The sequence below is a fragment of the Somniosus microcephalus genome, chromosome 13 (assembly GCF_052327205.1).
Source record: "Somniosus microcephalus isolate GS21.2 chromosome 13, FLI_Smic_1.0, whole genome shotgun sequence".
NCBI classification, from domain to species: Eukaryota; Metazoa; Chordata; class Chondrichthyes; order Squaliformes; family Somniosidae; genus Somniosus; species Somniosus microcephalus.
Window position 1 is genome coordinate 183,895,964 of NC_140999.1, and position 27,082 is coordinate 183,923,045.

The 27,082-nt window shown below is 50.5% G+C and overlaps 1 protein-coding gene across 1 annotated transcript in view; it reads left to right on the forward strand.

Moving 5' to 3' along the window:
• LOC147108861 (transcription factor E2F1-like) overlaps positions 1 to 18,719 on the forward strand; it is a 41,063-nt gene extending 22,344 nt beyond the window's left edge. Inside the window, exons 4-7 of the mRNA XM_086005779.1 lie at positions 7,322 to 7,480; positions 10,141 to 10,255; positions 13,162 to 13,378; positions 16,145 to 18,719. Of these exons, the coding sequence (XP_085861905.1) occupies positions 7,322 to 7,480; positions 10,141 to 10,255; positions 13,162 to 13,378; positions 16,145 to 16,395 (742 nt within the window). The 3' untranslated portion in view covers positions 16,396 to 18,719. The remainder of the gene's footprint in view (positions 1 to 7,321; positions 7,481 to 10,140; positions 10,256 to 13,161; positions 13,379 to 16,144) is intronic.
• The last annotated feature ends 8,363 nt before the right edge of the window (positions 18,720 to 27,082 follow it).

Sequence of the window (27,082 nt, forward strand, 5' to 3'; positions counted from 1 at the left end):
AGGAAGCACTTCTTCACACAAAGGGTGGTGGAAATCTGGAACGCTCTCGCCCCCAAAAAGCTGCTGAGGCGGGGGGGGGGGGGGGGGGGTCAATTGAAAATGTCAAAACTGAGACTGATAGATTTTTGTTAGGCAAGGGTATTAAGAGTTACGGAATCAAGGCGGGTCGATGGAGTTAAGATACAGATCAGCCATGAACAAATTGAATGGCGGAACAGGCTCGAGGGGCTGAATGGCCAGCTCCTGATCCTACATTTTTTAAATGCCCATACAATGGGAATGAATCAAAACGGGGAATAATTTGTGATACTTTTTTTTTGTCTGTAAGCTTCTTGGGAGCTGTTGTCACTAAAGATTGAGGTCAGCTGTGGCTCAGTGGGTCACACCCTCGCCTCTGAATCAGAAGGTTGTGGGTTCAAGTCCCACTCCAGGGACTTGAGCACAAAAATCCAGGCTGACGCTCCCAGTGCAGTGCTGAGGGAGCGCTGCACTGTCGGAGGTGCCGTCTTTCCTATGAGACATTAAACCGAGGGCCCGTCCGCGCTCTCAGGTGGACGTAAAAGATCCCGCGGTGATCATTTTTCGAAGAAGAGCAGGGGAGTTATCCCCGGTGTTCTGGCCAATATTTATCCCTTAACAAAAAAAACAGATGATCTGGTCGTTATCACATTGCTGTTGGTGGGAGCTTGCTGTGCGCAAATTGGCTGCCGCGTTTCCCACATTACAACAGTGACTACACTTCAAAAGTACTTAATTGGCTGTAAAGCGCTTTGAGATGTCCGGTGGTTGTGAAAGGCGCTACATAAATGCAAGTCTGTCTTTCTTTCTTATATTTTGCTCCTTTGAGTGCTGCACACAATTCTGTGGCCACAGGATGGCAGATGGTGTTCTCCTAGGCCCGGTGCTGAGTCACATACGTTGGTGTTTCTCCTCTCCTAGCTTTGGAAACTCTTCTCTTCTGCCCAGTCCAGCACTTGCTGAAATTGAGAATCCTCCATTAGGAAATTAGCACAATACAGGAAACACTTTTTTTTATCCAGCACCAACGGGACCGGCGTGGTGCCGGTTGATCAAAAAGTTCGTATTACAGAGCGGTATACTTACCAAGGTACTAGAGCCCCGTACACGGCCACAGATCCAGGCGTCCCTGTTGCATGGCAACAGGTGCAAGAACCCCGGTTACACGGCCACAGATCCAGGAACCCCGGTTACACGGCCACAGATCCAGGAACCCCGGTTACACGGCCACAGGTGCAGGAGCCCCGGTTACACGGCCACAGGTGCAGGAGCCCCGGTTACACGGCCACAGATCCAGGAACCCCGGTTACACGGCCACAGATCCAGGAACCCTGGTTACACGGCCACAGATCCAAGAACCCCGGTTACACGGCCACAGATCCAGGAACCCCGGTTACACGGCCACAGATCCAGGAACCCCGGTTACCCGGCCACAGATCCAGGAATCCCGGTTACACGGCCACAGATCCAGGAATCCCGGTTACACGGCCACAGATCCAGGAATCCCGGTTACACGGCCACAGATCCAGGAACCCCGGTTACCCGGCCACAGATCCAGGAACCCCGGTTACCCGGCCACAGATCCAGGAACCCCGGTTACCCGGCCACAGATCCAGGAACCCCGGTTACCCGGCCACAGATCCAGGAACCCCGGTTACCCGGCCACAGATCCAGGAACCCCGGTTACCCGGCCACAGATCCAGGAACCCCGGTTACCCGGCCACAGATCCAGGAACCCCGGTTACACGGCCACAGATCCAGGAACCCCGGTTACACGGCCACAGATCCAGGAACCCCGGTTACCCGGCCACAGATCCAGGAATCCCGGTTACCCGGCCACAGATCCAGGAACCCCGGTTACCTGGCCACAGATCCAGGAACCCCGGTTACACGGCCACTAATATGAAGTAAAACTTGACCGGCAAAATTCAGGAGTAGGTTCAGGTTAAGAGAGATTTCCGGTTATTTAGGTGCCGGTAAAAAGAGAGTTTCCTGTACAAAGCTCCCTGGTGCCAGCCTGTGGTGCAGTGTGTTGCCACGGAGATGCCCTGCACTGCTAGGCTTTTGTTCCCAAACCATCGGAAGTTCCTGCAATGAACCTTCCCACCTCTCTCTCTGCACCCCTGCCAATAGAATGGGGGTCCTCCCTGTCCCCTTTCCCCTATGCTTCTCCTCCAATCATTTGGGTTTTATCTTAGTCTAACCACAGCACCACCCATTCTACACATGGGCACTCGGATGCAGAGAGTTTGTAATAAAGGGGCACTTTCTGGCCTCGCCAATGCTAAATACGGACCTCTTAATGTATTTGAGGGTGTTGAGCTTTTTAAAGTATGATCATAGGAACAGGAGGAGGCCATTCAGCCCCTCAAGCCTGTTCTGCCATTCAGTGAGATCGTGGCTGATCTGTATCCTAACTCCAGCCACCCTCCATGGCTCCATATCCCAAAATAACCTTAACAAACAAAAATCTATCGCTCTCCGATTTAAAATGATTAATTGAGTTCGCATCTACTACTATTTGTGAGAGTGTCCAACACTACTTCTACTCTTCGCGTGACGAAGTGTTTCCTAACTTCTCTCCTGAATGGCCCGGCTCTGATTTTAAGGTGATGTCCCCTTGTCCTAGACTCCCACCCCCCAGCTGAAAATTATTCTGTCTATCCACCCTATCAATTCCTTTCACAATCCTAAAATCCTCAATCAAAGCAGGGAATACAAGTCTAGTTTATGTAATCATTTAATAGGATCAGTAAACTGCGCAGTGCTGATTGGAAATAGAAATCATCACTAAGCCAATGAGGATACCTAAGTGTCAGCCTTGGCTCAGTGGTATCACTCGTTGAGGTCGTGTGATGATGCCCAACTGGAGCACCTAATCTCGGCTGACACTGAGGGAGCGCTGCACTGTCGGAGGTGCCGTCTTTCAGATGAAATGTTAAACCGAAGCCCCGTCTGCCCCCTCGGGTGGACGTAAAAGATCCCGCGGCCACTGGAACAGGGAAGTTCTCCTGGTATCCTGATCGGCATTTATCCCTCGACCAGGATGATGCCGGGGATGAGGGACTTCAGTTATGTGGAGAGACTGGAGAGGCCGGGATTGTTCTCCTTAGAGCCGAGAAGGTTAAGGGGAGATTTAATAGAGGTGTTCACAATTATGTGGGGTTTTGTTCGAGCAAGTGGGAGAAACTGTTTCCTCTGGCAAGTGGGTTGGTAACCAGAGGTCACAGATTTAAAATAATTGGCAAAAGAACCAGGGAGAAATGAGAAATTTTTTCACAGAGGGTTGTTATGATCTGGGACGCTCGACCTGAAAGGGGGGTGGGAGCAGATTCCAGAGGCACTTTCGAAAGGCAATTGGATATGTACTTGAAGAGGACTAATTTACAGGGTTATGGGGAAAAATTTGGGGTGTAAGAAAGACAGACTTGCATTTCTACAGCGCCTGTCACGACCACCGGATGTCCCAAAGTGCTTTACAGCCAGTGAAGTACTTTTTGAAATGTAGTCACTGTTGTGATGCAGGAAACGCGGCTGCCAATTTGCGCACAGCAAGATCCCGCAAAGTGGGACTGAATTGGACATCTCTTTCAAAGAGCCGGCACTGGCATGATTGGCCGAATGACCTTCTGCGCTGTAAGGTTCTAATAAAAAAAAAATCTAATTGATCCCATTGATGTTTGTGGGAGCTTGCTGTGCCCAGATTAGCTGCTGCTTTTCCCTACATTACAACAGCTTCAAAAAGTACTTCATTGTAAAGCTCTTTGGGACGCCCCGAGGTTATGAAAGGCGCTCAAAACTCGAGCACAAGTTTGATCTTCCTTTTGATGTTGTCGTGCTTTCTTGGGCTGGTTTCCTCTCCGACCCCAGACATTCAACTGGTCCAGGAGAGAAGGCAGAAGAGGGAGGGCTGTATAAAACCCAATTCTGACTGGCAGCGATGGACAAAGTGCAGAGTCATAGTGGGGTGAGGCGGCAGAGATTCTGTGAACTTGCCAAGTGGGCAGTAGGTGAAGGGTTGTCATTTGACCTTGCCATTCAGCTTGTGTGCTTGTTTGATTTTTTTTTTTGCTGAATCTAAAATTGTGACTAGCCTGTCCCTTCGTTTAGACTGACTCAGCCTGTGTGTCCTGGTTAACTGCAGTGCTGTTGTGCAGAGGACTTTATTGATCGATTTAATCTTTTTCGTTGAAGGGGGTGGGGAGAGGTATGGGGCAATAGGTTTACCAGTCTTAGCTGGGCCATTGAGGGAAGAAAAAAAAGCATTGCCCGGGTGGCTGCAACCCTTGACGTGGCCATCTCCCTGTGTTGAGCAAGGAGCATTACTGACAGGGCTGTGCGAAGATAACCCTGGGGTTGAATCATTCCCGATCCTGGAGAGATGTGTAAATGCAAAGGACAGGAGAGAAAAAGATTCAGGGAAGCCTGCTGAGATCTCTGCGCTCCTCTAATTCTGGCCTCTTGCGCATCCCCGATTTTAATCGCTCCACCATTGGCGGCCGTGCCTTCAACTGCCAAGGCCCTAAGCTCTGGAATTCCCTCCCTGAACCTCTCCGCGCCCCTCTCTCCTCCTTTAAGACGCTCCTTAAAACCTACACCTCTGACCGAGCTTTTGGTCACCTGTCCTAATATCTCCTCATGTGGCTTGGTGTCAAATTTAGTTTGATAATTGCTCCTGTGAAGCGCCTTGGGACGTATTACAGCGCTAAAGGCGCTATCTAAATACAAGTTGTTGTTGTATTCTGGCAGGAGTCTTAACATGGGCGCTTAAAGTGACAGCATCACCGGGCAGCGTCTGTGACTGACGTGCTTTTGAGGTTTTGGAAAGCCAGTTGCACAAGCGCTTCCTGAATGAAAACGGAAGTCCCTTTCTCACTGGGATTACGCCATTGTGTGTGTGCTCGCTCCTTGTGACCCTGCACTCGCAATGTTAATAACCTTCAGTTTCTGTGTCATTGCCCATTTTGTACATTGAGGGGGGGGGGGTGGAGGTCCAATTAACCGGCTCCCTCTCTGGTATCTGCCAGTGACGCTTGTTCCCAGGCACAGGGCAGAGCAATTTTCAATCCTGCTTTCACCTTCCTGTGCCTCAGCAGGGACTGAAATAGGAAACTTGGAATGGCGAGACTGAACACCAACGGCCCCAGGCTCTTCACAGGGAGGGGGGGCGTTAGCAAACAAAACAGGGTGGACAAAGGTGAGCCAGTGGATGTGGTGTATTTGGATTTCCAGAAGGCATTTGATAAGGTGCCACATAAAAGGTTACTGCATAAGATAAGAGCTCAGGGAGTTGGGGGTAATATATTAGCATGGATGGATAGAGAATTGGCTAACTAACAGAAAGCAGAGTTGGGATAAATGGGTCATTTTCCGGTTGGCAAACGGTAACTAGTGGGGTGCCACAGGGATCAGTGCTGGGGCCTCAACTATTTACAATCTACATTAATGACTTGGATGAAGGGGCCGAGTGTAATGTAGCCAATTTTTCGGATGATACAAAGATGGGTGGGAAAGCAAGTTGTGCAGAGGACTCAAAGAATCTGCAAAGGGATATAGACAGGCTATGTGAGTGGGCAAACTTTTGGCAGATGGAGTATAATGTGGGAAAGTGCGAGGTTATCCACTTTGGCAGGAAAAATAAAAAAGCAAACAATTATATAAATGGAGAGAGATTACAAAATACTACAGTTCAGAGGGATCTGGGTGTCCTTGTACATGAAACACAAAAGGTTAGCATGCAGGTACAGCAAGTAATCAAAAAGGCAAATGGAATGTTGGCCTTTACTGCAAGGGGGTTGTAGTATAAAAGCAGGGAAGTCCTGCTACAACTGTACAGGGTATTGGTGAGACCACACCTTGAGTACTGCGTACAGTTTTGGTCTCCTTATTTAAGGAAGGATATACTTGCATTGGAGGCAGTTCAGAGACGATTCACTAGGTTAATTCCAGAGATGAGGGGGTTAACTTATGAGGAAAGGTTGAGCAGGCTGGGCCTATACTCATTGGAGTTTAGAAGAATGAGAGGTGACCTTCTTGAAACATATAAGATACTGAGGGGGCTCAGTGAGGTAGATGCAGCGAAGATGTTTCCCCTCGTGGGAAAATCTAGAACTCGGGGGCATAGTTTCAGAATAAAGGGTCGCCCTTTTAGAACAGAGATGAGGAATTTCTTCTCTGAGGGTCGTAAATCTGTGGAATTCTCTGCCCCAGAGATCTGTGGAGGCTGGGTCATTAAATACATTTAAGGTGGAGATAGACAGATTTTTGCAAAATAAGGGAGTGAAGGGTTATGGGGAGCGGGCAGGGAAGTGGCTTTGAGCCCAAGATCAGCCATGATCTTATTGAATGGCGGAGCAGGCTCGAGGGGCCAAATGGCCTATTCCTGCTCCTATTTCTTATGTTCTTATTTGGCTGAGTGTTCACCCTCATACAATTCCTCTCATGTTGGTGGGCCGTGGATTTCCATTTCCTGCACAATAGTCACATTGACGTGGCAGCCTTTGAGTCCGAGGTTGTGGGTTCAAATCTCACTCCAGAGTCTTGAGCAACGTTCCCGCAAAGCTGCCTGGCTGCGCAGCGGTCTGGAGGTCCCGCGCAGGCCGCTCACCGGCTTTTATATGGGAGAAACCGCGCACGCGCAAAAGTTTGATTGGGCCGTGCACCAAAAAAAAAAGAGGGAACGTTGGTCTTGAGCACATAATCGAGGCTGACACTTGAACGTAGTATTGAGGGAGTGCTGCAGTGCCAGAGATGCCGTCTCTCTTTAGATGAGATGTCAAACCAAGGCCCCCCTGTCTGCCCCCTCAGGTGGATGTAAAAGGTCCCCTGGTGTTATCTGAGAAGCAGGGGAGTTCTCCCCGGCATTATGGCCAACATTTATCCCTCAACCAACATCACCAAAAGAAGAATATTTGGTCACTTATTCCACTGGTGTTTGTAGGGGCTTGCTGTGCACAAATTGGCAGTCACGTTTGCCTACATTGCAACAGGGACTACACTTCAAAAGCACTTCATTGGCTGCGAAGTGCTTTGGGACATCCAGAGACGATATAAATGCAGGTTGTTGTTGTAATGCACTGCCCAGGGAGCCAGTGCAGCCGGATTGTGTTGGTAAATTCAAGAAGGGGGAAGCCGGACGGACGTTTGGTGAGGGAAACGATTGGGAGGTGATGAGTGGTTGGATGCCTTTTGGCCGTCGGGTGCGGAGCGATGACTGCTAATCGTCTCCTCCGCTCCTCCTATATTCTTGCTCCCGCCCGAGGCGGTTGTGTGGTGACTCTCTCGTGTTCCTTTGTTCCCCCAGGGGTGGGAATCAGTTCCTGGACAGTGCGATGGTTGCCCAGTACCAGGCCCTGGTGAAGGAAATTGCTGAGCTGGACGACAGCGATCGGAAGCTGGAGGAGCTGATCCAGAGTTGCACCCTGCAGCTCAAGTTACTGACCGAGGACTCGGAGAGCCAGAGATATCCTTATGCTGCTGCTCGGGAGAGCCGTACCAGCCCCCCAATCAATGGCATTGGCTCCCACGTGCTCGTGGATACTTCGTCTTCTGTCACCGCGATTGTGTGCTTCGCCCAGAGTGTCCCTTCTTCAGCAGCGCAACCGACGGTTTTAAAATTCATTCTCTGGGATGTGGGCGTCGCTGGCCACCTCTAGTTGCCCCTTGAGAAGGTGGTGGTGAGCCGCCTTCAAGAACTGCTGCAGTCCGTGTGGTGAAGGTACTCCCACAGTGTTTTTGGGTGGGAAGTTCCAAGATTTTGACCTAACGGCGGCACATTTCAAAGTCATGGTAATATGTGACTTGGAGGTGATGGTGATCCCATGCACCTGCTGCCCTTGTCCTTCTAGGTGGTAGAGGTCGCGGGTTTGGGAGGTGCTGCCGAAGAAGGCTTGGCAAGTTGCTGCAGTGCATCTTGTAGATGGTACACACTGCAGCCACGGTGCGCTGGTGATGGAGGGAGGGAATATTTAAGGTGGTGGGTGCGGCGCCAATCAAGCAGGCTGCTTTGTCCTGGATGGTGTCGAGCTTCTTGAGTGTTGTTGGAGCTGCACTCATCCAGGCAACTGGAGAGTATTCCATCACACTCCTGACTTGTGCCTTGTAGATGGTGGAAAGGCTTTGTGGAATCAGGAGGTGAGATACTCGCTTCTGAACTCTGACCAGGACATCTGTGCCAGCGAGGTGCGGATCAGGGGGCCGCTCTCGAGCTGCCAACTTGCGCCCTCTGCTAGTAAAAAAGAAACAAAAGTCAGTTCAGACCATCCTTGAGTTTTATTAGAGCAGAATTCAAAGCCAGTGGTTTAGAGGGCAAGGGGCTGTGGAGAGAGAAGCCTGTTTTCTTCTGTATCTTCCATCTGCACACAAGCGCCTGGCGCATCCATGTGGGCTGAAAGCGTTCTAGTGCCACAGAATTTACAGCACAGAAACAGGCCGTTCGGCCCAACTGGTTTATGCTTCACACAAGCCTCCTCCCGCCCATCTTCATCTAATCTTACCACCATATCCTTCTACTCTTTTCTCCCTCATTTACTTATCTAGCTTCCCCTTAAATGCATCGTTACTATTCGCCTCAACTACTCCCTGTGGTAGCGAGTTCCACATTCTCACCGCTCTCTGGGTAAAGAAGTTTCTCCTGAATTCCCGATTGGATTTATTAGTAACTACCTTACTGATCCCTAGTTTTGGACTCCCCTCACAAGTAGAAACATCGTCTCTACTTCGACCCTGTCAAACCATCCACAGGGACTTGCGCTGGATGGGGTGAGGTTTGTGTGACTGTTCAGTCAAAGTGAGGGGGGGGGGGGGGAGGGGGAGTAAAATAAATTGGCGGAGAGAAACGAAGGAAAATACCGGTTTAGTAACGCTGGTGGAAAATCTGATTGTACCTAAGCAGCAGCTGTACGAAGCACCGAGAATCTGAAGACTGGCCTGGGGCACATCTGTGTGAGTGGGAGGGCGGAGGATTGGGACAGAAAGAAGCACAGTCAGATAGGAGGCTCTCAAAATCAGCTGCGTAGCAGTAGATTAATGGTCTGTTTGAAAATCAGAAAAGTAAATCTCCGCCATCCCCCTGCCGTGCGAACCCAGAGTCACTGTTTCGCAGTGAACTAAAGAGAGATCTGATGTTTGAGGTCAACAAGGTGAGAAATCCCTGAGGTGACAACAGTAGGGGTGCGGGCAAGTGCTGTGCCAGAGATGGGATGTGATGGGCTGGGATTGGAGTTTGAAGCTGAACTCCCGATGGGTTGAGTCGGAGCGAATAGCCGGGGAGGGAGATGGATTCGGTGCCTGGAAATGGAGTACGACATTGATGGGAGGAGTGGGATGGAAGAAGAGGAAGCAACGTTCCCTTCAGCGCATCTTTGGCAGTTAATAGAAACACTTTTGGGGGGCGGGGGGCAATTTGAAGCTAACCCACCTGCCAGGGATCTGACGGGATCGGGCGCGACGCTGGGTTTTACTCTCCGCCTGATTCCACTCACCATTGAAGTCAACAGAGTATTATTGGGCGGGGTGTAAATCCCGTGGGATTCCCGCCCGGCGAGTTAAGTTAAAGTTCCCCACGGAAGTGTGAGCGGTAAAACTGATTCCATCGAATGTTCGGAAGGTCTCGGGGGTCCACAGGTGTAACCGGATCCAGAGCAAATGCTGGATTTATAGAGAGGCCGAGTTCTCCTGTCTAATCCTTGAATCTCGAATGTGGGTCGAAACCTCAGCCCTAACTGCTGGGATGCAAAATTTCCCTCTTCTCCTCCTCGTCCGCCCCCCTTCGTCTCCAGACAATGCACATTGTCACGTTGGCCCAGTTACCGTCACTCTGCATCGACCCTGCGCTGTAACACCCCCCTGCCCCGATGCTGATAATCAATGCAAAGCACTCCATTCCCCAGTGCTGATGTTACTCATTTTGATGGAATCACTTCTGTGTTTTAACCAGAGCACAGTAAGTGCTACTGGGACTTGTTGGCACCACACGGGGGGACCTCCGTTAGATGCCGTGTTGGGACCAAGGCTGCGTTTGGTTACGGTGCAGAGGTGGTCGTGTAGGCTTCAAAAAGCACGGGTACAGAACATATTGTTTCTGTCGTACCAAGATTATTCCTTGACCTTTCCTTATCGCACGTTTGCCTACGTAACTTGCCAAGACTTGCGCAGCATTGAAGACTTGGCTGAAGAGATGGTGATGGTGATTAAAGCCCCAGCGGACACCAAGCTGCAGGTGACGGATCCCAATGAGGTAAGGAATGCTAACGGAAATCACTCGAGTACTTCGAAGGGTCAAATTCAACCAGCACTCTGGCCCAAACCCTAACTCACTAGGGTTGCCATCCCTCCAGGATTGGCCTGGAGTCTCCAGGACACTGCAGGGAGCAACTCCCGGGAGAAAAATCATAGGGACTTTTTTTTGCATTTTTTTGAACATTTTCATTTATTAATTATAAAAATATTGGAGATGGAGATGGGGGGTGGGGTGGAAGAAAGGCTGTTTGATTGACAGTCAAGAATCATCCAATTGGGTAACGACGAGTTTGTTCGCTTTCCAATTGTCCGTGGGAAGGTGGGGCACCGCGAGGATGGGCGTGTGGGGTGACCAATGCCGGGAGGATGGGGCGGGGCAATTGGAGGTGGGAGGTCATGTGATTAAACCGCCAGGCACCAATGCATCCAACCAGAGTTGGCGACACTAATCCCCTCGCATTCCCACAACTCGGTCCCCCATCTCCCCCCCCCCCCCCCCCCCCTCCACAGCCGGAGAAGGGGGAGTGGGCGGGGTGGCGCGAGCTGGTAAATGCCTGTGTGCTGTGCCTCAGCCATACTGTGACTAACCCCCACCCTAGTGTCTGGACCAGGTAAGGCAGATGCTCAGTAATGGTGACTAGCTGCTGCTTGTTGGGAGTGGGAGAAATGGTGGCCGAGTCACTCTAGACCCTCACCACCGCCCCCCCTCCTGGCACACAGTTCTGGAACAGCACCGGGCAAAGCAATGGTGCAAACCAGAAGGTGGGAGGGGCGAGGGAGAATCGCAGAGTTGACGGACTGTAATGTTTCTGATGCAAAAATGCTGCAGCAGTCATTAGGTTAACCGTAATCCAGTGTGTGCGTTGCGAGCTCGGTTTGTGACGTTCCATGTCTGATGGATTTTATTTGGAGCGGTGGAGGAGATCAAACTATTTTGCGGGGGTTTTTTTGCCTCCCACCCCAAGGTTATCTGGCTCTCCTTATCCCATCTCCATTCGATTCCTATCTGAAAGGTGACCAACATTTGGCACTAATGCTGCCCGATTCCCCTCCTGTTCCCTGCCTTTTATAAAAAATTAAAAAAAAATGTCCCGCAATGTGGGCGTCGCTGGCAAGGCCAGCATTTATTGCCCATCCCTAGTTGCCCTTGAGAAGGTGGTGGTGAGCCGCCTCCTTGAACCGCTGCAGTCCGTGTGGTGAAGGTACTCCCACAGTGCTGTTAGGGAGGGAGTTCCAGGATTTTGACCCAGCGACGATGAAGGAACGACCGATATATTTCCAAGTCAGGATGGATGGTGTGTGACTTGGACTTCTCAAGCGCCTGCTGCCCTCGTCCTTCTAAGTGGTAGAGGTCGCGGGTTTGGGAGGTGCTGTCGAAGAATCCGGCCTCGGGCGACTGTCTGTGTGGAGTTTGCACATTCTCCCCGTGTTTGCGTGGGTTTCCTCCGGGTGCTCCGGTTTCCTCCCACAGTCCAAAGATGTGCGGGTTAGGTTGGTTGGCTATGATAAATTGACCCTTAGTGTTAGGGGGATTAAATACATGGGGTTACGGGGATAGGGTGGGATATGTGTTGGTGTAGGGGTTACGGGAATCGGGTGGGATATGTGTCGGTGCAGGCTCGATGGGCCGAAATGGCCTCTATCTGCACTGTGGGGTTTCTGTGATTTCTGTGAAGCCTTGGCGAGTTGCTGCAGTGCATCTAGTTGGGGTATTGGCAACAGTTGCCCTCTGGTCTCGCCCAGTTGACTACTCGTCAGGTCCTAGCCTGGACTGAGAGCGTCAGCAGGCTAGTGGGACCCGCGGGGTGCTTTGTGGCCAAGGTTGGTACTGTTGCACTGGTGTCACCCACCCTCTGGTAGCTTACCCAGGTGATGGTGGATTAGAGCCGGGCCTTTCAGGAGTGAAGTTAGGAAACACTTCTACACACACACAGGGCGGTAGGAGCTTGGAAAACCCTTCCACAAACGGCAGTCGATGCTAGGTCCATTGTTAATTTTAAATCGGAGATTTAGATTTTTGTTAACCAAAGGTATTAAGGGATATGGGCCAAAGGCGGGTATATGGAGTTAGGTCACAGATCAGCCATTGAATGGCGGAGCAGGCTCGAGGGGCTGAATGGCCTCCTCCTGTTCCACTGTTCCTATCACATGGCAGGCAGTGTCAGCTGATGCCCGTATACCAGTAGAGGGTCATTGGATCGTGATCAAGAGTAGGCTGAATATTTTTCTTGTCCCCTCCCTCAACCCCCCCTCGCTTCTTCTCTTCTCCCACCCCCCCCCCCCCCCCAAAAGCATTGAAGCCACTTGTAATGTCCCGAATACAGCCTTACCCGAGATCAGATAACTCCGGAACATAGGAACAAGAGGAGGCCATTCAGCCCCTCGAGCCTGTTCCACCATTCAATGAGATCATGACTGATCGGTATCTTAACTCCCATCTACCTGCCTTGGTTTCATATCCCTTAATAACCTTTTCCTGACAAAAATCTATCAATCTCAGTTTTGAACTTTTCAGTTGCCCCCTCAGCCTCGGCAGCTTTTTGGGGGAGAAATTTCCACCACCCTTTGTGTGCAGAAGCGCTTCCTGCCATCACCCCCGAACGGCCTGGCTCTAATTTTAAGGTTCTGTCCCCTTGTTCTGGACTCTACCACCAGAGGAAATAAGTTTCTCTCTCTCTCTCTCCTTACCCTAACAAGCCCTTTAATGATCTTAAACACCTCAATTAGATCACCCCTTAATCTTCTGTACTGAAGAGTAGGGGTCGGACTTGGCAACATTCCTGCTCGCTCGCTCTCGCACTCTCTCTCTCTGGCTCTTTTCCACGTTGAGCCACTGATGTAACTTGTGGTAAATTGGTTCACCTGGTGCAATGTGTAACCGTGTGTTTGTGTCTCTGTCTGAAGGCACTGCAGATCTCGTTGCAAAGCAGCAAAGGACCCGTGGATGTGTTCCTTTGCCCCGAGAGCGGCTCAGGCACCTGCAGCCCTGTGAAGACCCTCAGCAGCCCCGTGAAGGTCAGTCCCATCAGGACCGGCAGCCTTTGTAAAGTCACCCATCAGGAGCTGTTGGGAAGCACTTCCCAGGGCACGACCCTCTCGTCGTCTTCGAGTCATAACCAAGGTCTGTATAGTTCTTCTTTTATCTAAACCCCCCCTCCTCTTTAGATCCTCACACCATGCCTTGTGGCTCAGTGGGCAGCACTCTCTCATCCTGCGTCAGAAGATCGCGGGTTCAAGTCCCACTCCAGGGACTTGAGAGTACGTAATCCAGGCTGACACTCCAGTGCAGTGCTGAGGGAGTGCTGCACTGTCGGAGGTGCCGTCTTTCGGATGAGACATTAAACCAAGGCCCTGTCTGCTCTCTCAGGTGGACGTAAAAGATCCCAGGGCACTATTTCGAAGAAGATGAGGGGAGTTATCCCTGGTGTCCTGGCCAATATTTATCCCTCAACCAACATAACTAAAAACAGATTATCTGGTCATTATCACGGTGCTGTTTGTGGGAGCTTGCTGTGTGCAAATTGGCCACCGCGTTTACTACATTACAACAGTGACTACACTCCAAAAGTAATTCATTGGCTGTATAGCGCTTTGGGGCATCCTGAGGTCGTGAAAGGCGCTATATAAATGCCAGTCTTTCTTTCTAAAAGTGCCTTATGTCAGGGGTTCTCAACCTGGGGTCCTCGGCCCCCTAGGGGGGAACCACGTGAGGGTTTCAAGGGGTTCGCCCAAAGTAATTACAGGATATAGATCCTCATTTGAAAATGGAAATTCCCATCAACGAGTCCCGGAATCTGTTACACCGTAACTTCGTGTCTCTCTGGCTACAGGAAGTGTCTCTTTTTTTTAAATTTGCCAAACTGCTATATTTCCCTCGGTGATCTTTCTCCAATCACCAGAAATATCCTCAGTAAAGCTGTTCCGATTGTTTTCGATATTACTCGAGCACCTTTTCCCCGTCTCCCTCCCCCCCCCCCCCCCCCACTACATTTACTGTTTCCTGTAAGTTTATCAAAACCCAGCCACCTCTGCTTTTTAAAAACAAAAACAAAAATGTTGGATTAGTTGTACCCCCTCTAAAACTTGCTTTTAACTTGTGCCTTTTTTTTATCAAATCATTTTCTTCGGGAGGGAAACGTGCTCTTTCCCCTCCTTCCTTCCTTCCTTCAGCTCGCAGCCGAGTGTTCCCACACTTTTAATCTGTGTCTAGCGATCTTTGATCACGAGTTTCATCGCTTTTGTCGCCGCAGACACTTTTTTGGTTTCAAGAATCTGAACGTTGTCTCAGAATTTACCTGTGTGAGAATAAAACTCAACACGGGGGGGACCAAGCCCAACAAATCTGTCGATCGATTTTTAGTTCTCATTGCCCCAAAGTCTGGCTCCTGTTATATATTTTTTCTCAATCCAATTCATTTGTTCTTTTCCCAGATGAAACAATCTCCCCTTTCACTCATTCTCTTTCTCTCATTGGGTTTTCTCTTTCACTGCCGCCTGAATTAACACGAGCAGCTTTCGCTGAGTTTGTATTTGCTTTGAGGCGTGCCCAGTAAACAGTCGACTACATATAAAATATACGTAGGGGATAAAGATGGGGCTTAACTACTGGTACAAACAATGCCAGATGTGATCTAGGAGCTCCTGGCTTGATGGGGAATCTATGCAAATGGGTTTAAGAACATCAGAAATAGGAGCAGGAGTCGGCCATTTGGCCCCTTGAGCCTGCGCCGCCATTCAATAAAATCATGGCTGATCTTTGACCTCAACTCCACTTTCCCGCACTATCCCCATATCCTTTGATTCCCTTAATAACCAAAAATCTATCGATCTCTGTCTTGAATATACTCAACGACTGAGCCTCCACAGCCCTCTGGCGTAGAGAATTCCAAAGATTCACCACCCTCTGAGTGAAGAAATTTCTCCTCATCGAAGTCCTAAATGGCCGACCACTTATTCTGAGACTGTGACCCCTGGTTCTAGACTCCCCAGCCAGGGGAAACCACCTCTCGACATCTACCCTGTCAAGCTCCTTAGGAATTTATACGTTTCAATGAGATCGCCGCTCCTTCATCTAAACTCTAGGGAATATAGGCCTAGTCTACTCGATCTCTCCTCATAGGACAATCCCCCCCCTCCCCCCCCACCAATCCCAGGAATCAGTCTCCTGAAAGTTTTCATAGAAGGTTGTGTGTGTGTGTATATAGGTTAGGCACATATTTTTGCATAATTTTGGTAACAAAAATCGAAGCCGCTTGTTGTGATAGTCCAACCAAAGTAATGCTTGGCAATGCATCCTGTTCTTCTGCAGCACTGTCCTGCCTCAGTAACACCCAAACATAATAAGTATATATGTGTTCAATTGTATAACTAATCTTTATACAGGAAAAAAATACTTGTGCCATTTTACAGGCTGTCCGTGGACTTTTTATAACACGGGAGGGGAGCCTCCGAAGCAGAAAGGCTGATAATCCCTTGTGTGATATTTCCAACCTATGCAAATTATGGGATGCTTTGGATCAGTGCAATGCAAGTCTTAGACCAGCCCTTGCCCCAAGCATTGACTTGTAAAGGTGTCTTTGTTTCCTTTTTGAAAGTTTACTTTTTAATTTTGGTTCGTTGCAACTGTCAACACTTTTTTTTCAACTTGATGATTTCTCCTTTTTTTTAGGTGTTTATGGGATGCTGGGGCGGGGCTGCGGAAGGTCCAATCAAGGGGGGTGAAAGGTTATCGGGGGTAGGCGGGAATGTGGAGTAATCGGATCAGCCGTGATCTTACTGAATGGCGGAGCAGGCTCGAGAGGCCGAGTGGCCGACTCCTGCTCCTAATTCGTATGTTCGTATTTCCATTACTTTCTACCGACGCCTAACTTTTTTTTTGTATTCGCAGGGTCACACCTCGCAAGTAATACATCCTCGCCATTAGCGGGCGTTGTGGACATTAACCTTTCACCTTTGACCTCGGCTGCCACCCTACTACAGCAGACGGAAGACGTCCTTCCCTCGATCCCGTTTGACGACACGTTTGTCAACCTCTCCCCCCCGCTCTTTCAGGACTACCATTTTGGTTTGGACGAGGGCGAGGGGATCAGCGAATTGTTTGACTGTGACTTTGACACGCTGCACCCTTTGGAGTTCTGAAGGCGAGTGTTTGTAGGTAAGTTAAACGCGCGTCTGTGTGGCGTCCCTGCGCCTGGAATGTTCGAGAACACTTTCCCACCCCCCCCCCCCCCCCCCATTCCCTCACGTTACCCCCATCCCCACCTCTCGGCATTGGCTGGATTCACCCGAGTTGCTCTGTAGACCACTCCAGGACAAAGATTCCTTGCTCTGTATCTATTGCAGCCTGTGCCTGTCGAGGGCGTCTGAGGAGCTGTTGGATGAATATTTCTGGTTGGCGAGATGCTTTCTTCTACGTACAAAGGAGCCCCTCCCAATTATGTGTCTCTCTTTTTCCCCCCCCCCCCCCCCCCAACCTCACAGGAGCACAAAGAGCATTTCTTCCCCTCCCTCCCCTTTCCTCGTCTCTCCCCTCCCCGATTGTCTTCACACCATCTGCACGGAAAGGCTCAGCCTCACTGAACGCCGCCACGCTCCGAGGCTGGGACTGGCTGTGGAAGCAGGAGCCTCGCTCGTGGTGAATTCCTCCCCCCCCCCCCCCCTTGTGGGGACAGGCTTGACCTCTGCTCAGCACCTTGAGGGAACTCTGCATGTAAACGATGGGTAGAGGGGGGTGGGGGTATTGCAGTACGTGTGCATGTGGTGGTGTAAACTAAAAATTACTTTTAAAGGTGCCTGGTTCAACGTTGCCTGCTCTCGAACCTATTCCCTTTTAAGCCCCTGCTCCGGATTCCCCGCCCCTGCTCCGGATTCCTCGCCCCCTGCTCCGGATTCCTCGCCCCCGCCCCCTGCTCCGGATTCCCCGCCCCCTGCTCCGGATTCCCCGCCCCTGCTCCGGATTCCTCGCCCCCGCCCCCTGCTCCGGATTCCTCGCCAATTTTTAACTGGCTGCCTGGAGCTTGTGGAGTTGCTGATTTTTTTTTAATTAAAGTTTTTTGAATTATGATAAAACGTTTTGGGGAATTTAAAAATTGAAAATATGCAAGAGGAAGCAAAACCAAAAAAAACAAACCCTTCCGCTGATTGCTGTGTCTCTTTCCCCCCCCTACCCACCCACCCACCCACATGGCGAAGCTCCGGCCTCCCTACATGTCCCGTTCACACCTGAGAGCAGCGGTGACCATTTACGTGATGTCGGTGCTGAATTTGGTGTGAGCCCTCGCTGGAAACTGGTGGAGACTGACTTAACTTGTTCTCACTAATGCTGCTTCCGTTACGTGGCGAGATCTGGGTGTGGGAGCCTTGTGTCAAACTTCAGATGTTTTGAGCCCTTTCCAAACCCCCCACGGCCCCCATTCCACGTGCGCGCCCCCATTTTCTCACGCACACCCTGTTTTCACACGCCCCATTCTCCCCTCCACACACAATGGATTGCTCTTTGTGCTTGTGTGGGGTCGATTATCCTGGTGGTTCCCCCTCCAGAGACCCAGGGGTATTAGCCCAGGCGCCAATGCTGGAAGGGCTGCCATTATCGCCACTGGCTGCACTTCACATGAGCGTGGACGTATTGACGCGCAGGACCCTGGCGCGCAGCAGGAGCGCCGATGCCTTTCCGTGGAGTCAAGCAGCCTTCCCCCGCACCAAGGGAGCAACCCAGCGAAGGACGGCAACAGACAAACCCGATCGTTCAACAGCCAGCGTTTACTGGCTTGACTCCCGAAACGACTCGACGGGCCCTGCAGTCCGGATCGTCGCAGGTCACGCCGACAGATGCACCGGGATTGGCGCAGGTCGATGGGCAGCTCGCCATTCACTGAGGGCACTGAAAGCAGGTCTCCTGGACTTCGCACGTTGACACGAACTTTTTGTTCTGTGAGTCTTTTTGTTGCGACAGTGGTTTTTTAAAACTCCCCGACAAATCCCATTTTATTTTTCCTGCTGTTTATTCTCCATCCAGTGACTGATGTCCCCCCCACCCTCCCCCTCCCCCCAGGTGCTAAGCGAGTTTCCAAATTTTCCTGGTGTATATTTTTCAGGAACTGTCCCGCGAAACGGCTTGACTGGGGACTGAGTCCCAGAAACACAACGATTCACTTTATCAGGAGAAAGCTGTTCCTGTTGCCCAATGCACTTCAATCTTTATAACAACAGCAAACGCTGGAAAAACTCAGCAGGCCAGGCAACATCCGTGGAGAGAGAAACAGAGTTAACGTTTCAGGTCGAAACCCTTCTTCAGAACTGAGAAAAAAGCAGGAAATGAAACAGATTAAAAGGCCAGTTTGGGGGCTGGGAAATGGGGGAGGGGATGAAAGAACAAAAGGGAGGTCTGAGAGGTGAAGAGACATTAAGAGATATTCAAGACGAGACGAGATGGTAATAGGACAGGTAAAGAGACAAAAGATACAAAAAAATCTACTTTGAGTTGGGGCGAGATGGGAAAGACTGCTGCGCCGCTTACCCTAGCAGTGCTGATGCTGCGTTGCCGTGGTAATACAGCTCGAGCGGCCTGCTGCTGAGGGAAGCTGCCCCATCGGCGTGGTTGGGCCCCCAGTCACCGCGGTAACCACGGCGCTTTAAAAGTTCCGATTGGAAGCCTGCTCGGTGGAGGGAGGGCAGTCGCCTGTTTCCAGCGGCAACACCTGGTTATCGCCTCCGGAGGCTGTGACGGACATAGAAGATAGGAGCAGGAGTTGGCCATTCGGCCCCTCGAGCCTGCTCCGCCATTCAATGAGATCATGGCTGATCATCCAAATTCAGTACCCTGTCCCTGCCTTCTCCCCATATCCTTTGATCCCTTTAGCCTTAAGAAATATATCCAACTCCTTCTTGAATATATTTAATGAATTGGCCTCCACTGCCTTCTGTGGTAAAGAATTCCACAGGTTCACCACTCTCTGGGTGAAGAAATTCCTCCTCATTTCTGTCCTAAATGGCTTACCCCTTATCCTTAGACTGTGACCCCTGGTTCTGGACTCCCCCGCCATCGGGAACATCCTTCCTGCATCTAGTCTGTCTAGTCCTGTTATTAGAATTTTATAAGTTTCAATGAGATCCCCTCTCATTCTTCTAAACTCCAGCGAATACAAGCCCAATCGACCCAATCTCTCCTCGTACATCATTCCTGCCATCCCAGGTATCAGCCTGGTGAATCTTCGCTGCACTCCCTCCATGGCAAGAACATCCTCAGATAAGGCGACCAAAACTGCAGCCCTTGTGTGGTGGGGGAGGGGGCGGGGGGGTGGGCCCAGCCCCGCCCCTGTCCCCACCTATCTGCCAGGCCTGATGAGGCGGTGGTGGCAGCGCCCGAGGCTTATAGGCAGTATCCCGTTGCGCCCGGGGGGGTGGCGATGGCCTACAGACCGTTGCGGTTCTGCCTCCGAGCTTGTGCCGGATGTGTTTTAACCGGCGAGCTAGAGAGAGAGAGAGAGAAACGGAAATAACAACAGGAAAATGCTGGAGATACTCGGCAGGCCAGGCAGCATCGGTGGAGAGAGAAACAGAGTTATGTTTCAGGTCGATGACCTTTCGTCAACTGGGGGGAAAAAGCAGGAAATGGAACAGGTTTAGGGGCTGGGAAAAGGGGGAGGGGATGAAAGAACAAAAGGGAAGGTCAGTGATAGGATAGAAAGCAGGAGAGATTGAGAGATATTCAAGGCGAGAGGAGGTGGTAATGGGACAGGTTAAGGAGCAAAGGATTGCTCTGGATGGGGTGTGAATTGCGCTGGCAGAATGAAGGGCAACTGAAGGGAGGGAAGAAAAAACTGGATTAAAAAAAGAAATATATATATATATATAGGGGCTGAGGTTATGATCTGAAAAGAGAGAACCGGAACTCGCCTTTAAAAGAGCGCCTCTCAGGATGTCTCCACGTGCTTTACAACCAGTGAAGTACTTTTTTCCAAGTGTAGTCACTGTTTTACTGTAGGAAATGGCAGCAGCCAATTTGCGCACAGCAAGCTCCCGCACACCACAACGTGATAATGACCAGATCATCTGTGTTAGTGGCATTTGGTTGAACGATTTTTTAAAATATTGGCCCTGAGCTTCCGAGTGGCGGAACGTTCTGGAGTGGCTCAGCGTGACTGCCCGGTGCTGAGCTCGCCTCTGTTTTCTGCCTTGAGTGATTTTTACAGTTGTCTCTCTTTTTCTTTCTGTTTTTCCTGTTTTAAGCGAGGTGCGGAGAGAGAGAGAGAGATCAAAATCCAAGCAGAACCTTTCCTGGCCTCCTTGACTGATTAAAAATCTGCCTGGTTTCCGATATGCTGCTTTATCCAGCCGGAGTCCGCAGGATCTCAAAAATACCAGACACCTCCCTGCAAGGTTTCTGGTTTCTAACCGTGTTGCAAACTGACTGGATTTAAGTATTTATTTATTTTCTCTTTTTCCCCGCTAACTTTTAAAATAGTGAGGGGCACTTCTCCCATCTCTCTCTCTCTCTCTCTCTCTCTCTCTCCGTTCCCTGGCAACAGCAGTAATGCTCTCTTTTCGGCCCCCCCCCCCCCCCCAAGGCAGCTCCTGGGTGATAGACGCCAAGCCCGTTTCCTCAACAGTATTTCTCGATGGAGCGGAAGCTATTTGGTGGAGGGGGGGGGGGGGGGGGGCATGGGATTCTCGAACGGTGCTTCAGTATTGTTTGGGAAGAGCATATTCAATGGATGCACTTCCAGCACAGGCACAACGGGCCGAATGGCCTCCTCCTGTGCTATAAGGCCCTATGATTCCATGTTTAACTGATGGCTTCCAGGTTTGGCGATGTGTCTCTCCCACTCAAGCTGGCCTGCCCCTTCCAAATGACCAATAATTCAACCCCTGAAGTCTCTCCGCTCCCTGCCCGCTTGTCACGCACTCGCCACTTTAGAGAAATGATTATTTTGGGATGCGTAGTCTTGAATAACATCAGGTTGGTTTTATGGTGTAATTGCCGCCTGTCTACCCCGGTGTCTTGCGTCGTCTCCTGTCCGTCCCCTATGATTTATTTAATGGGCATTTCTTGTGAGCTTTCATCTGAATTTCATTTTCTTGCACTTTAACCTGAGAGAATGCTTCCTAAACTGCTTCCTACATCGTTTCCCACAGCAGCTGGTCTGTGGAGTGACAGCAAGGCGCTCCCTGTACTTCAGTTAGGAAAAAGTCGTGGAATATCACTGACCCCACCCTCGATTAGACTTGAGGGGAAAGTCCAGAGCACAAACTGTGATGGCAAGCCTGTCTTGGACAGGTTTTTAAAAAAAATCTTCCTGCTCAATCAATCAATCATCAGTCCATTTTTTCCTCCTTCCTCCTACTCTACTGAAGGAAGTGACTCCTTTATTAAAGTCCATTTTCATAGCAGGACATTCCACTGTGGGGAAAAGCATTACAGCTGAGCCCCCCGCTCATGTAAGGGTCCTCGCACGTACACTTTCCAGCAGAGATGGCTGGATAGCAAAGGGGACTGGGGATCCCTCCACTCCCTCCTGCCCCGGCTCCGAGGCCCATTGCGGTATCCCAAACTGAACGGTTAACCTCGCGCAGACTGGGGGACCAAACCAGTTGGGGGGGGGGGGCCGTCTTTATTCGAACCGTATGGCTCGAATAAAGAGAGAGGCGATGTTTCCACTCGCGGGCGAGACCCGAGCTAGGGGCCACCAGGATAAGATAGTCACTAATAAATCCAACAGGGAATTCGGGAGAGACTTCTTTGCCCAGAGAGCGGCGAGAATGTGGAACTCGCTACCACAGGGAGTGGTCGAGGCGAATAGCATTCAAGCATTTAAGGGGAAGCTAGATAAACACATGAGGGAGAAAGGAATACAGGAAGCTCTCGATTTACCGGCACCCAAACAACCGGAAATCTCGGTTAACCGGCAAAATTCAGGAGTAGGTTCAGTTAAGTTTTTCTTCATATTCGTGGCCGTTTCTTGATTCTTGGCTGTGTAATCCGGGCTTCTTGCAACTGTTGCTAAGCAACAGGGAAGCCTGGATTTGTTGCTGTGTACGGAGCTCCCGTACCTTGTAACTATAACTCTCTGTAATCCCGACTTTTTGATAAACCGGCACCCCGTCGGTGCCGGATAAAAAAGAGTTTCCTGTAGAAGGATATGCTGATCGGGTGAGATGAAGAGGGGTGGGAGGAGGCTCGTGTGGAGCATAAACACTGGGAAGAATGGCCTGTTTCTGTGCTGTACACTCAATGTAGTCGGTGGAAATCCACAAACCAGTCTTTATGAGCGGGGAGTAGGCCGTACGGCCCCTGTAGAATTGGGTCGAGCCGCAGAGGCTTCAGGTTTTTCCTTTTATTATGGAGCAGATCCTCCTTTTCGTCTCCTGTGTCAACGAGGTACAGGATGTCGTCTGTCTTTACAGACACAAGACCATCGACTGTCCGCTCCTTTTTAAGAAGTGTTCAGCTCTACAGACAAGTGGTATTAACCAGCTATTCGCTAATACCCAATGAAGCCTGTAGGGGAAGACAGTGAATGACGTTGAAGTGGTTGCCCTTGTAGGATCCAAATGACTACATTACATAGAATTTTACAGCACCAATTTTGGCCCAACTGGTCCGTGCCGGTGTTTATGCTCCACACGAGCCTCCTCTCACCCGACTTCATCTCAACCCTAACAGCATAACCTTCTATTCCCTTCTCCCTCGTGTGTTTATCCAGCTTTCCCTTAAATGTGTCTACACTCTTTGCCTCAACCACTCCCTGTGGCAGCAAGTTCCACATTCTCGCCACTCTCTGGGTAAAGAAGTTTCTCCTGAATTCCTTGTTGGATTTATTAGTTATCTGTGGCCCCCTAAAATAATGATGATCTGTTTTGTGTTACTGACCTCTGTTGGCTGAAACCCGGCACTGCAATGCTGAGTTTGGCTGCTTTTTCCTTTTGCCCTGGAAGCACTGACTTGTGTACAGTGCCATGGCTCCCAGTAAACCCTCTGCTACTTGGTTGGGCTGCCTGTTCTCCGTTTGTCAGTCTGGACCGCGAGTGATGGAGGGTGTCATGGCTAGTCCTGTTCTCGCTTGATGCACGCACCCCACCCACGCACGCACCCTGCGCGCCCGCGCCACACGCACGCACCCCACCCCCACCAAACGCACACGCACCCCACCCTGCCCTGCAGGTACAGCACAGGTTTAGATACTGAGTAAAGCTCCCTCTACACTGCCCCATCAAACACACCCAGGGCAGTAAAACATCCCAAAGCGCTGCACAGGAGCATTATAAAACACAACTTGACAGCGAGCCACATAAGGAGATATTGGGGCAGATCTTGGTCAAAGAGGTAGGTTTTAAGGAGCGTCTCAGAGGAAAGTGAGGCGGAGAGGTTTAGGAAGGGAATTCCAGAACTTGGGGCCCAGGCAGCTGAAGGCACGGCCGCCAACGGTAGTGTGATTGAAATCAGGGATGTGCAAGAGGGTAGAATTGGAGGAGCGTAGCGATCTCGGGAGGGGTTGTGGGGCTGGAAGAGATTAGAGATAGGGAGGGGCGAGGTGATGGAGGGAATGGAAAACAAGGATGGGAATTTTGAAATCGAGGTGTTGCTTAACCGGGAGCCAATGTAGGTCAGCGAGCGCAGGGATGATGGGTGAATGGGACTTGGTGCGGGTTAGGACACGGGCAGCCGAGTTTTGGATGACCTCAAGTTTATGTAGGGTGGAATGTGGGAGGCCAGCCAGGAGTGTGTTGGAATAGTCAAGTCTAGAGGTAACAAAAGCATGGATGGGGGTTTCCGCAGCGGATGAGCTGAGGCAAGGGCGGAGACGGGTGATGTTCCGGAGGTGGAAGTAGGTGGTCTTTGTTATACAGAGTGAAGCTCCCTCTACACTGTCCCATCGACCACTCCAAGGGCCAAAGATTATTTGAGGCAGGCTACCAAAAATAACGACCAAGTCATCAGACTGAACAATCTCCAAAACTGATTTTGACCCCACTACTGCTGCTGTCCTGAGGTTTAAAATCCCTGCCCTGCTGCCGATGTTCTTGATCTGGCCACTAGGTGGGGCAAACGTGCAGCCTGGGACCAGGTGCCTCGTACATTTTATTTTATGCAGAAATTTGCTCTCGCTCTCGCTCTTTCTCCTTTTCACTTTCTCTCCACCCAACCCATTGGAATTTCTTACTAGCTATTTACTATGTTGCCATGACTGCTGTCGTGTTTAAAGAACCAAGTCGAGATTCTTTGTGACTTTATTGGGCCTTAATAATAGGAAAAAGAGATTAAAAAAAATATATATATATATATATAAAACCAGTGTTAAATGCATCCAGCAGCAGTCGGCTGCTGATTTCCCCCCCCCCCCCCCGCCCCTCCTTTAGCCCAGGCTTACTGAGACCAATTGCGGGGCCGTGACTGAGATCAGATAACTCAGCACATTGAACCTATGATCTGTGGATCAAGACTGCTAGACCGTGCACCCGTCGGTGAGCCACTGTGGGTTTGGCTCTGTTGGAAAGTGCACAACCCATTGTTGAGCTCCTCGTTAACCTTAACTTATTCTGTTGTAAATTTATACGCGTTATACCTCATCGATGCCTTGAACTGACTCGAAGGGAGTTGCTGCAACGTCGTAAGTGCCGTCTTTCAAATGAGACGTTAAACCGAGGCCCCGTCTGCCCCCTCAGGTGGACGTGAAAATTTGGGGCTTCAGAATGAAGGGGATGGGTTTGTAATCCTGCACTGGGCAGTGAGGGAGGGAAGTGACATTAGGAAGTGTGTATGTGTTTCAATTTTCTCTCTCTCTCTCCCTCCTTTCTCTCCTTCCGCCCGCCCCCCCCCCCCCACCGCAACCAGTAGGTGCTGACTTTTTGTGCCTGGGTACAGTTTCATGGGGCGGCTGGCTGCCCTCTTGTGCCTCGCCCAGGTAGGCATTCTTCACGTGCCAAGCGCAGGCGGTGGGGCTATTCGACTGTGGAGTGCCACCACAGTCCTTGTCCTTGCCCAACATCTGCCCGCATGCTTTTCGGGAAGCCCAGTTGTTTGCTAAGTATATTTTTGTTGTCTCCCCTGCTCTTTTCCCTCCTCTGCTCATCGACCTAATGGGCTTGACGTCATTATCCCAGACCTAAAAAGTGCAGCTTTCTCCCCCCCTGCCCTCCGTGTATTGCAGCTTTCACCGAGGGTCTGTAAAGCAACGGGGTCTGTTTTTGGACTTGGGCGTCTGTGTCGTCGGGCTGCTTGTCCGACATCCAGTTCTGGATGAGCAAAAATGTCCTCCAGAAATATTGGGAAGACCGAAACCGTTGTCTTTGGGCCCTCGCCACAAACTCCGTTCCCTCTAAGCTGCACGCGTGCGTGGCCGCGCAGTAACCTTCAAGGCCCCGCTCGCAAGCTTTTCCGTCGAGAAACACCGCGCGTACGCAGAAGCTTAAAGGGACTGCGCATTGAAATAAACAGGTCGCGCACAACAAAGCGCAGCGTAGAGGGAACTTTGGTCTGAACTGAGTGGCAGCGAATGCTCACTGACTATCTGTGTTCTTTAGAACGATCCATGCGTATCTCGATTAACTGACTCTCTCTCTCCCCAAAGTTTTATTTTCCACGAGTCACTGATTGAAGCTGACAACTTGACTGTTCTCATCCGAGTTGATTCTTCTGCCTTTGTTGAGATAAGAAAAAATCTGTTGCTTGTGTATGTTTGTGTGTGTGTGTTTATGAGTGTACATGTACATATATAATATATTTTTGTTTGTATAAAGTTTTAATATGAAAATTAAACAAAAACAAAGTGAAAATGAAATCTGTCTTGTATTTTTAACACTAATTTGCAGACAGCAAGCTCCCAAAAACAGCAGTGTGATGATGATCAGATAATCTTTTTTTAGTGATGTTGATTGAGGGATAAGTATTGGCCAAGACACCAGGGGTAACTCCCCTGCTCTTCTTCGAAATAGTGCAGTGCGATTTTTATTTTAATTTTTTTTACGTCCACCTGTTTAACACCTCATCCGAAAGGCGGCATTTCCGACAGTGCAGCGCTCCCCTTGAGGGGTCAGCCGAGATTATGTGCCCAAGTCTCTGAAGTGGGACTTGAACCTACGACCTTCTGACTCTGAGGCGAGAGTGCTACCCACCGAGCCAAGTCTTGACGCGAGGACCGTGGCTCGTGAAACCAGGCCAGCACTTGCTGGGCCTGTTCACTGGAGATCAAGGGCTCGGCACAATTAGTAGACTAGCACGACCTCCACTATTGTAAGGTATTTGTCAGTCTGTACAGGTGCCGTAACCTCTGGAGTCCCCCAAGGATCTATCCTTGGCACCCCCCCCCCCTCTATTTCTCAACTGTATGCTGCCCCCGTCGGCGACATATCCGAAAATATGACATCAGGTTCCACATCTACGCTGACGTCACCCAGCTCTACCTCACCACCACTTCTCTTGACCCCGCTGTATCGTCAGGCTGCTTGTCCAACATCCAGTTCTGGATGAGCAAAAATGTCCTCCAGAAATATTGGGAAGACCGAAACCAATGGGCCAGAACTTCGGGTCCCCACGGGTGAGTACGCGCTGGGCACTCGCGCATAGGCCCAACGAAAGTGGCAGTTCCGTGCATGCACTGCGCATGCACGGGAAACCGGAACTTCCGTTCCCTTAAAGGAAGGGGTTCACAGGTCGAACGCGTGCGCCGGAGAGGCAGCGCGTACGCCTGGAACTTACGTTTTTTTTGCAGGTTTCTCCGGGAGGGTAAGTCTCCAGGAGCTACGCTTGTAAAAAGCAGTCGCAAGGCCTGCTTTTAACCAGGTAAGTGGTGAATTAAGTAAAATTAAAACATTTTCCTCACAGGTTTAT